Here is a 12,323-nt window from a genome sequence, read left to right as displayed (position 1 = left end):
TACTGTTGAAGTCTGTTTTTTTTGCTTGCAACATCATGGATCTCTTAACGTGGTAACAAAGCTTTATGTAATTTTTATGGTTTATAGATGTAATGGGTGATTGCTTCAGAATTAAGTTAATCTTTCCTTTGTTGTAGGACCTTAAAATTGTTCTCTTTACCAGAGAATGGTATGAGTTTCCTTTAGCCAAATCTTTGATCTCTAGTTGTTGTGAACATTTTTTTCATTGTGTTTAGTAGATATTTGGAAATTGCTTGTTCATGTCCTATGCACCTTCTCCCAATGTGTTACCTTGTCTGCGTTGATTTTTCAAGTATTTTGTAATTAAAGATAGTAACCCTTTGTTTACTTGTTATTTTCCCAATTTGTTTTCCTTTTGATTTCATAATGTACAGAAGTGTATATTATTTTATGTATTGAGTACTCTCAGTTTTTTCTCAATGGTATTGTTAGTGGCACACCTAGAAAATTGTTTCACCCCAAAATTATATAAAATTCACCTCTATTTTCTACTTTTACGACAGTAATTTAGTTTTTTACACTTCACGATATCCTTAATCAAACTGGAATTAATTTTGGTGAAAGATACAAGTGTGGCAATCAAACTTCAGGACAAATAATCCTTTCTTTACTGTTATGAAATGTTATCTTTATCAAATAATAAACTGTATCTATTTGTTTCTGAACTTTTTTATATGTACAGTGATTGGATGATTATTCTTATTCCTCTCCCATAATGCTTTAATAGTAGTCTAAGTTTTGGTCAGGAGCATTGTGGTTGAGATGACAATTTTTTTGAAAATTAATACCTAGGACAAATTTTTTTTTTAATTTTGATGCTTCATGGGAAAGTTTTACAGCCTTTTTTTGCCTTTATTATAATAATGTTACTAAGTGCTCACTAAATGTTAGCTTTATGGCAAGGCCCGTGCTAAGCACTTTCTTTGTATTTTCTCATTGATAATAATTTAATACAGCAATCCATATATGATATATTTTATGATTTGTCATAATATTTAATATTTAAACTTTTCTGAGCTTTCTGCTGGTTCAACAACCTTATGCAGGAATTACTAACTGAAAATGAATTAAAAAATAAAAATAAATAGAATCTGAAAATGGAAAAAATAAAAGGTTACAGAATCATTTTATAGTGTAACAGGATCATCATATTTATGATCTCACATAAATGATCTCAAAGTTTCTTTTTATTAAATTATTTAGAGTGGATTAAGTTATTATAGTACCTTATAAAAATTTTTATTACAGACATTTTCAGGCATGTAATAAAGTGAAATTAATGAGCCATCATGTTCTTATCATCCTTTTTCAACAAATACCAACATGCTGCTCTTTTTGTTTTATGTCCCCAGCCCCATGTCACTTTAAGGGTAGAATTGGGGAATGTTGTATTTTTAAACAAATCCCAGATTTTGTCTCACTGGAGTAGTCTAGTAGTGTGAGTAACAGTTAAGGTTTTATTTTTGGCATGGGCAGGCACTGGGACTCAAAGCCGGGTCTCTGGCATGACAGGCAAGGACTCTGCCACTGAACCACCATTGCCTACCCATTAAGGCCTTTTTTTTTTTAAATTATAAAACCACAATGTTATTATCATACCCAATAACTAACAATAAATTTTCACTTTCATTGAATACCCAGTCCATGTTTAATTTTCCTTGATTTTGTCAAAATGTCTAAATCAAAATTTAAACAAAGTCCACACGTCACATTTGATTGATACATCTTTTCAGTCTTATTTATTCATTTACTTTGTGCCATTTATTGAAGGGACTCTGGCATTTGGCTTGTAGAATTTCCCAGTGTCTCTATTTGGCTGGTTGTATCTTAGTTATGTCGTTTATCTCATTCCTCTATCCCCCTTAAAAAAAAATGTCTAAGGGCACGTTTATATTCAGATTCAAAGTTTTTGGCAAGATTATCTCTTAGATGAAGTTATGTATTTCCTGTTGCATCTTATCAGGAGGCACATAATGGGGCGACTCATCATAGCATGATGTACATGATAGATCAATCCTTGATATTTAGGATCTCTTCTTAAATCCTTTGCTTTTCTTTGAACTAATTCTTATAATTTCATTACATTTGTTTTGTTATTTGTAGTCCCTTTCTTCCTCGATAAAAGATTAATAGATTAAACTCCATTTTATAGATGAACCCTAGGCTCTGGAAAATTATAGTTTATCTGAGGTCATAGATTTTGTTACATAGCCCAAAAGGTGGTACATTTCCTTAGTGAGTATTTTTGGGTCATGAACTACTTGGGAAATACACATTGAAAGCTGTAGATCAGCTTATATGTACATAGAAATACGGCATTTTATTCCAGGAGGTTTAGGGACACTTTTTTCCCATCCCCACTTATCAATGGACTCCTAAGAATCTTTTACTTTGGCTTATTGTTTAATTTTCTGTTTTTATTTCTGTCCTCTTGGCTATCCAAGATGACTCTTCATTTAAACAGATTCATCTGTTGGTATATTTTGTAATGGGTAAAAATTGGGGAATGTCTAGAACTTCTCTTTATCTACACAGGATAGACTGTCCTCCGGTATACCTTGGTCAAATTAAGTGCCAACTTTTTTTTTCCTATTCTTTTTTTTTAATTGTGAGAAATAATGTTTATACAAAAAAGCAATAAATTTCAAAGTACACCACAATTAATTATAGAACAAATTTCAGAATTCGGTGTGGGTCACAGTTCCACAATTTTAGTTTTTACCTTCTGGCTGCTCTAAGACACTGGAGACTAAAAGAAATAACAATATAATAATTCAGCAGTCATACTCATTTGTTAAATCCTATTTACTCTGTTATAACTCCACTTTCTTCTTTGAACTTTCTCCCAATCTTTAGGGGTATTTGGGCTATGCCCATTCAAAATCTTTCTTGTTGGAAAGGGCTATAGTTAATATGAGATGGGGAAATAGAACTAATTGATGTTCTAGAGAGGCTGGCCCCTCTGGGTTTCAGGACTTATCTGGCCTAGGAACCCATCTGGATATTGTAGGTTATTGGAAAGTAATCTTAGAGCATGTTTTTTTTTTGTAGAATCTCACATAAAGTGTAGGTGTTCTTTAGGGTTGGCAGGAATGGTTTTGGTTGGAGTTTGACAAGTTACGATAGGTAGCAAACATCTAATTGAAGCGTCCCTAAGAGTGACCTCCAGTGTAGCCTCTCAACTCTATTTGAACACTCAGCCACTGATACCTTATTTTGTTACACTTCTTTTCCCCCTTTTTGGTCAGAATGGCATTGTCAATCCCATGATGCCAGGGCAGTCTCATCCCTGGAAATCATATCCCATGTTGCCAGAGAGATTTTCACCCTCATATGTCATGTCCCATATAGGGAGGAAGGTAATGATTTCATTTATAGAGTTGAGCTTAGAGAGGGAGACATCTGGGCAACAAAAGAGGTCCTCCAGAAATAACTCTTAGGCATAACTATATGTAGGCTGAACTTCTCTGCCGCATGAACTTCACAAGAGCAAGCCTCAAGATCAAGGTCTTGGCCTATTGACTTGGGAGTCCATAATGTTTGAGACAGTATTGGAGTTCCCTGGTATTAGAGTTTAATAGTTCCATATTTTTTTCTCCCATCCCTTAAGGGACTTTGCCATTACTTTTCAATTATCTATCTGCTCAACATATTGATATCTGGGCATTACATTAAGCAAGTGCCAACTCTTGTAGTTGATGTACTTGTATGTTTTCAAATTGCTTTTGTTTTTTTTGTTTTTTTTTAGTGTTGTGGTAGTATTATTGGATAGATCATCTGATTTTTCATATATGTTACTCTTTGCAGCAATCTGCAGAGCGCTGTGTGAGCACACTGCTTGATCTCATCCAGACCAAAGTAAATTATGTGGTCCAAGAGGCGATTGTTGTCATCAGGGATATCTTCCGCAAATATCCCAACAAGTATGTCTGAATACTTCTATTCCTTCTTCCCTAAATCATTTAGGAAATGTTTAAGTAAGGTGCTTTGAAATTGACTAGTTAAGCATCACTCTTTTTTTTTTTTTTTTTTTAGAGAGAGGGAGGAAGGGAAGGAAAGACAGAGAGAAGGAAGGAAGGATGGAAGGAAGGAAGGGAGGAAGAAAGGGAAACATCTTTAAACATTTTCTTGTTTTATTGTATTTTGTTTGTTTGTTTGTTTTTTACATGGGCTGGGGCCGGGAATCGAACCGAAGTCCTCCGGCATGGCAGGCAAGCACTTTGCCCGCTGAGCCACCGCGGCCCGCCCGCATCACTCTTTTTTAATGTAACTGGTCATAATAGGATACTTTAACATAAGGTGGTTAGCACAAAGATTGAAATCTGATTTTTCACTCCACTTTATTACTTTTAGAAAAACTGAAATTCAGTCTGAATATTCACTTCCTATTGGCATGTATTAAAGTTAACCAGGGTCTTTGGTGGTAAAGTTAACATTAAATAGGATGACACAAATTCTAGGTTGCCCTGACAATCCTAGTTTATACCTTTATCCGGGCCTAATTAATAATTGTGTGCCTTTTCAGTTTCAAAAATGTCTTCATTTGGATGATGTTATTTGGCTACCCTACCATAAAATCCAGGAAAGTTACAACTGCACTGTTCACTTTGCCTGTTATTTAGTACTTTGTGGGAAATTCCATAATATGTAACGAATTATCACAGCATCTCAGGCCTTTTGTGAGGCCTTGTAGCTGTCCCAATATGCAAAGTCTTCACTCACTCTTCACTAATTTTTCACATCAAGGCCTCTTAGTTTGCAAAGCAGAAATATTTTTTTAGGTTCAAGTTTGAAAGCAAGAATGGAATTGGAAAGAGTAAAATATAAGCAGGTCTTGTAAGCACCCAAAATATTTTGCTTTGTAATCATAGAGTTGTCTTCTACTGAAGCTTCTGTTGAATCCCAAATATAATGTTAAATGAGGGTACCTGTTAGCTTAGTGGTATGCTTAGAAATTAGTTGAATTATTTTAGCAAGTTAGTGGTTTATTAGGCATTGTATATGTTTTTTTTTTTTTAGTTTAGAAAAAATATTTTTGTAATATATATATATATATACTTTTACCATTTTCCCAGAAAAGGGGAAGGTTGGGTTTCTAAACTTCTTCCTTAAGGGTAGAGATGCATATCTCCATATGATTTGTAGAGAAATATATCCATTTCTGGTTTATATTATTAAGGCGCTATGGCAGTTTAATTTCAAGAAAGAGCTATCAAGAGTCTGGTTTAAAAGGTGGAAGAAGGGCAAACAATTAGGTGTACTATTCAGTTGTCCACCTGTAATTTATTATAGAATGTCATTCTGATGTTTGAAACTCTATTAACTAAGGAGATGGTTTCAATGTGGTAGAAATGAGAGCCATAGACCTATAAAAATCAGTGTCTGAGCTACTTACTTCTTTGGAGAAACAAGTCACTGGTGTGGGGGACAAAGTTAAAAAAAAACATAAAATCACATCATTTAAGTTTCTAGTCTACACATTGTTGTTGTCTAACTCCATTTTTCTAAAAACAAACTGGGATTTCTATTCCTTTCTACCATGAAGAAACATGGAATAATAGAAAAGAAAATTTTCCATTAACTTAGGAAAAATTGTTAGAAATGTGAAGTAGTGACGTGGTAGAATATTTGCCTTCCATGCAGGAGACCTGGGTTTGATTCCCGGATCATGTACCACCCTGCCCCACCCCAAAAAAGGTAGTAGAATTGTCTTACACCACCACAGGTTTTGTTTTATTGTTTTTTACTTGTGAAAAAAACATCTGATGATTTTTTATAAAGCTTTAAGGTCTAGTTATTAAAACATAATTGAAGGGAAATATAGGACATTTATAATCTTGCTGAAAGTCTGTGTATTGTTTTGTCTAAGAGCCTTAGTGGTTTGGTTTAGGGTACCTTGTCCATGGTTTTGTCTTTAGCCTTCACTATTGAATATAGCTCTTAGTTTTGCCTTCAGTAACCATAGTCTTTCATTATATCAGATATGAGAGTATCATTGCCACTCTGTGTGAGAATTTAGACTCACTGGATGAGCCAGATGCTCGAGCAGCTATGATTTGGATTGTGGGAGAATATGCTGAAAGGATTGACAATGCAGATGAATTACTGGAGAGCTTCTTGGAAGGTTTTCATGATGAAAGCACCCAGGTAAGTTCTCTTCTACATCCTATGTTCTAGATTTCAGGGAAATTAAAGGTTAGGCAATTTGTTCAGTGTGTGTGTGTGTGGGTATTTATATAGTGTATATTTCTTTTTCTCCCAAAGGGAATGACCTTTTTCAGTTATGCTGATTCCCATTTGAATAGACCTGTATAACTTACACCAGTGGGTTCTCTAACTTGAATGAACATCGGAAAAACTTGACAGGCTTGTAAAAGCACAGGTTGCTGGGTCTTACTCTGACTGAGTTTCTGACTCAGTAAGTCTGAGGGGGGACCTAAGAATTTGTGTTTTTGATAAGGTCTAGGGAGATGCTGCTGCTGCTTGTCTGGGACTACACATTACCAACCACTGGCTTAGAGCAGTGATTATCACTTTTTCCTTTTCTTTCACTTGAGGATGATTCCACATTCCTGTCTCTAATGACTGTAGCTCATTACAGCAGGAATTTTCACATCGCAGCTAGGCTGGGAGCTGGCATAGGCAATTTGAAAAGATTTTCTGTAGATGGTCAGACTCCTTCCCGTCTTCTCTCTCCTCTACTAAAACTGAGAAGCATTGACTAGAGCCATTGGCCCACAGTAGCAGATAAACTATTAAATCCTTTCCCCCCTGGCTATTGTACTCACTGCAAATAAAAGTTATGTATGTATTTCTACCATTGTAATTTTAGTAGGTCTAATACAAAGAAATTATAAAAGCCAGTAGTAGGTTTGTGATTTGGCTCTCTGATTGTGGTCTAGCAACATACTCCTAATTGACTGTGATCTGGCATAATTGGCTCTTGCCCCAGTAGGATAGATGATTCCATAGTTACCCTGAAGCTATAGCTTTTGGTGGGAAATAAATATTAAAGGACTTCATCAGGAACCAGTTTGTTAGTATGTTAACATGTACTTTAAGAAATACAGATGATCACCTGGCCCAGGAAACCAGCAACTTTTGTTGTGGAAAAAGGAATTTGAAGATAGGAGACTGGTTAGTTTTTGGTTGATGAATACCTTTGACTACTATTCTTGATACTGGCTGAGTTTTAACCTTTGTCTTAGTCAAAATCAGAATGACCTATAGCAATTCATAGTTGCAGAAATGCCACTTTGGAGATAATGTCATGGAACGATGCAAATGTCATTTATTTATTATGTGTCTTTAGGTACAGCTAACTCTGCTTACTGCCATCGTGAAGCTCTTTCTCAAGAAACCATCAGAAACACAGGAGTTGGTCCAGCAGGTTTTGAGTTTGGCAACCCAGGTAAGATATTTACTTATCTTGTTTTTTGTTTTTTGTTTTTTTTGCAAGGGCAGGCACCGGGAATTGAACCCGGGTCTCCGGCATGGCAGGCAAGTACTCTTGTCTCCTGAGCCACCATGGCCCTCCCTATCTTGTTTTAAATAATAGGGAATTACGGAACTTCTCCCAAGAAGGTTCTCTGGGGGAGATTTCAACTGGAAGAAGAGAGGTACTGCCTTTACATAAACAATGCTTCTTATACATAGCTGTTTGCATGGCTTTCAAAGGAGTTAACTGACTACAGTTTTTTCATGATCATTCATGAAAATTGAACTTAGACTCTTTAATGAAGGACATTCTAATGTGAAAATGACCTTGAGTTTGACAGTATATATCTGGATGCCTAATTTCAGCATTCAAATGAAAGTACCATCTAGAGATGGTAGGTACCTTGATAAAGATATCACATGTTATTCTACCTTTTAGAGCGGTTGTCTGTCTCTCAGAGAAAGTTCTTAAAATGCTTATACTGTTTTCCTCAATTATTTCATATATTTTGGCCCTTCTTAGGGTGTGAGAAGAAAGAAGGTTTGATGGATTCTGATTTTAGAAGTTTAGCTGCCAGGGCCACGGTGGCTCAGCAGGCAAGAATGCTCACCCGCCATGCCAGAGGACCCGGGTTCGATTCCTGGTGCCTGCCCATGTAAAAAAAAAAAAGAAGTTTAGCTGCTAGCCTTAGAAATTACATTACCATTTGAAATCTACAGAAGCCAAAATAATTATTTTTTCTAATATAACTGTAGTGTAATGATCATCAGTCCATCATGACTTAGTAATGTTTTTAATATTACTTTAGCAGACTATCAGAGTTAAGATGTGTGTCTACACATGGACTCTAATTCAGATATTCAAGTTACTGTTTTTCATTTTTATTTCTTGATAGTGATATATTATCAAAATTTAAAGCTCTTTCACTGTACTTTGCCTAGTTTCTGAGCTATCATGTTTCCTATTATAATTTTATATCTTTTTTATTTATTTGTAAGAGCTCTTTGAAGTGGTTTTAAAACTTTATTGAGTGTCATCTTAGGTCTGAAGCTAAGCAATTTCCATAACCAGCAAGGCAATGATTAGTCAATTATCTCTGTTGAATTGACTTCTTATGTCTTGATCCTTGCTTAACCATTTGTATCTCTGTTAAGATGGATTCAGATAGTTTTCTAAAAAGATCTTTGCCTTGTTCTCTCTGCTCACTTCTAAATAGGTGGGGGATAAGTAAGTGCCTTGGTGTAGGATCCTTTGATTTTACAGTTTTTCAACCCTAGGTCCAGCTCCATTATCTGTTAAAGCCCATGTGTTTGTATTTAGCAGGCAGCTGCATTTTGAATTCTTATTAAAATTCAAGTTCAAGTTCAATTTCCTTACCACCCAGTGTTTATCAAAATTTGACTGAACTTAACTGTTAAGTGATGACTATTTAAAGGATACAGAGTCTCTCCATTCTTACACCCCTGAATCAAGCCAGTTTAGGAGAGAGCTGAGTGCTAGATTGCATTGTATTTGACCTTTTAATAGAATTGCTTTTACTGATACACATCAATACCATCAACCTGCATTAGCGTTGTCGTGGGAAGCTCCCCGGGAGGGGTCTTCCTTCTTCATCTCCAAAGGTCGCTGACTGGTGGACTCTCTGCTTCGTAGTGTTGCTCTCTCTGAATCTCCCTCTCCAAAATGTTTCCTCTTTTATAGGACTTCAGAAACCAATCAAGACCCACCCAAATGGGTGGAGACATGTCGTCCCTTAATCCAGTTTAACAACCACTCTTGATTAAATCACATCATCCAGGGAGATGATCTCATTACAGTTTCAAACATACAGCATTGAATAGAGATTATTCTACCTTTATGAAATGGGACTTATATTCAAACATGGCTTTTCTTAGGGGACATACTTCCTTTCAAATCAGCACAGATAGGATTTAACAATGAATGTGAATGCTGAATCATTAAACTGATACTTCTTTTAGTCTGCAGTATCTTAGAGCAGCTAGAAGTAAAAACCTAAAATTGTGGAATTGTAACCCATGTCAAACTCTGAAATATGTTCTACAACAAATTGTGAAGCTGTGCTTTGAAATTTATTGCTTTTTTATATATATGTTATTTTTCACAAAAAAGTTTAAAAAATTGATTGTGATGTTAAAAAAATATTTAAGCCTTTTAGCCTCCTGTATTCTGGAGCAGCTAGAAGGAAAAATCTGAGAGAGGATCATATGGTAGCCCATGACAAACTGGGATCTGTCCTGTAGCTACTTGTTGAAGAGTGCTTTGAAAACTATTGTTTTTTTTATTTCTTTGCTTTGTATATATATTATACTATACAATAAAAAAGTTAAAGAAATAAGAATAAAAAATAAACTACAAAAAAAAGTGACTGAAGGTATGCATTCCCTGCCTGAACCACTATTATGCTTAAACTAACATATATAAGTGAACTTACTAGTTTTAAAATCTCTGTGGATGATTATTTTATATGTAGCTATAATTAATATACAATCTCTCTAGGCTTTCCATTTCTGTCCAATTAACTAATAAGATCTGAGGAGTTACTATAGAAGAGTAAACACAGTTCTGTAGTAATTTGGAAGTCTTCTCCCCAAATTTGTGATATAAAAACCTAATATTTTTGGTTGGTAAGTGCCAATTTAAGATGAGGCGGTGTGATCCACTGGATGGTGTTCATTTTAGTTTGATGGTGAGGTTGTTTCTGCCACTTCCATTTGTTCAGGATGTGACTGAGCAATTTTCTCTTTCTTATTGCTGTTCTGCTCTCTCTCCAGTACGGATAATTAATATTGTTCTTCATGTGAAATGAGAATTCTTTGAAGTGTGTGTAAAATCTTTGTGCTTCTAATTTTAAATAGAATAGTATGACAATTTGAAATGATATTGAAAAGAAACCAACCCTTGAATTCCTGAACTTATTTCAAACATTTGTTTTTATTGTTGTTGTTCTGGTAGTCTCTTACTGTTATAAAGGATTTAGTAAAGAATTCCTACAGAAGTGTTGGTGCTTTGTAATTTCCCTTTCTGGTGCATGGGAGGGAATTCTTCATCTTGGTTTTTCCACCTGTGAACTAGGAACAACCATCATCAGAATCACCTGGACTTGTTAAAAACGCAAATTCCTATGCTTCCATTTTTTTTTTGTTTTTTTTAAATTTTTTTAATCAAACCAATCAACATACAACAGGAACATTCTTAGCATTTGAACATTCCATGAGATTTTGTAGGTTTGTCCAGAGTGATGCCCCAATAAATCCCAGAGTGATTTGAACACTGAATATGCCTTTCTTTTTCAACTTTTTATTTTGAAATAATTTCAAACTTACAGGAAAGTTGCAAAAATAAAACAGACTCCACACAAAGAACTGTAACGTACTCCATCTCTCTTCCCCCCAGATCCATTAACTCATAACATTATACCAGCTTTTATTGCCCTACTTTTGACATAATGCATCATAATTTCTGTGGGTATGGCCCTAGAATCTGCACTTCTGAAAGTTTTCCTGGTATATTAAAATGTTGATGCATGTTATTTTTTTAAAACTGTCTTAGAGCTTGCCTGGTAAGGACTACTTTTGGAAACTCAAATGTCTAGAAATTTACTATTATCTTGAGATCTAGAGGAGGAGGGCCTATGAGGCTAGCAATGTGGGAAAACTCAAACCAAATTTTCTGAATCACCAAACATATTGGCATCTTAAGACCATTAAAGGGTCCTATTTTATCTGTCATAAGTCTTGACTGGGCCTAATTTATTGAGACCTCCATATAAGTAAAAAGGCAATGAAGTCAAGCTCGCAGTGGCCCTAAGGAATCTCCCCTCAGAACAAGTGTTCAAGCAGTAGGAGATCCTTGCCTACTCTTTTTTTTTTCTTTTAAATGATTTTTATTGTGAAAAATAACATATACAAAAAGTAAAAATTAATTTTATAAAAAGGAGCAATAATTTTCAGAGTACTTTTTTTTGTAAAGCTGTATCATACATTCATCTTCAAGAAACACGGTTACTGGAACACAGCTCTACAGTTTCAGGCACTTCCCTCTAGCCTCTCTTAATATACCTTAAACTAAAAAGGGTTATCTATATAATGTGTACGAATAACCTCCAGGATAACCTCTTGACTATTTGAAATCTCTCAGCCATTGACACTTGATTTTGTCTCATTTTTCTCTTCCCCCTTTCGGTTGGGAAGATTTTCTCAATCCCTTGATGCTGAGTCCTAGCTCATTCTAGGACCTCTGGTCCATGTTGCCAGAGAGGCTTATACCCCTGGGAGTCATGTCCCACGTAGAACAGGGAAGGGCAGTGAGTTTGCTTGTCATTTTGGCAGAGAGAGTGGTAGGCCACATCTGAGCAACAAAAGAGGTTCTCTGGGGGTGACTCTTAGGCCTAATTTTAAATAGGTTTAGCCTGTCCTTTGCAGGGATAAGTTTCATATGAACAAACCCCAAGATTGAGGGCTCAGCCTATCGATTTTGTTGTCCTCACTGCTTGTGAGAATAATAGGCCTTCTCCAAATGGGAAAGTTGAGTTTTCCCCCTTTCTCACCTTTCTCCTTTCCCCCAAGGAGACTTTGCAAATACTTTTTTTATTCACTTTTCAGATCACTCTGGGATTTATTGGGGCATACTCTGGACAAACCTACAAAATCTCATGCCCTACTCAAGGTTCCATGTACTTATGGGTATTCAATTAAACTGTCCATATAAATTATATTAGGAGATGCACTAGTCAAAACATAAATTTTGTACCAAATATTTTTTTACTTTAGTCTCACACATAAGTTGAAGCTTTAAAATATGACTTACTATCTATTTTCAACACCCTGCAATGTTGACATTCCTT

At 35.4% G+C, this 12,323-nt stretch overlaps 1 protein-coding gene across 6 annotated transcripts in view; it reads left to right on the top strand.

Moving 5' to 3' along the window:
* The window catches only part of AP2B1 (adaptor related protein complex 2 subunit beta 1), a 186,676-nt gene that overhangs the window by 92,830 nt on the left and 81,523 nt on the right, over window positions 1-12,323 (top strand). For all 6 annotated transcript variants that reach the window (XM_077165133.1, XM_077165138.1, XM_077165134.1 and 3 more), the window contains 3 exons: window positions 3,829-3,944; window positions 6,003-6,168; window positions 7,334-7,432. In XM_077165133.1, the coding sequence (XP_077021248.1) occupies window positions 3,829-3,944; window positions 6,003-6,168; window positions 7,334-7,432 (381 nt within the window). The remainder of the gene's footprint in view (window positions 1-3,828; window positions 3,945-6,002; window positions 6,169-7,333; window positions 7,433-12,323) is intronic.

Source organism: Tamandua tetradactyla, chromosome 6 (assembly GCF_023851605.1).
Source record: "Tamandua tetradactyla isolate mTamTet1 chromosome 6, mTamTet1.pri, whole genome shotgun sequence".
NCBI lineage: Eukaryota > Metazoa > Chordata > Mammalia > Pilosa > Myrmecophagidae > Tamandua > Tamandua tetradactyla.
This window is presented reverse-complemented; position numbering and strand designations above follow the sequence as displayed.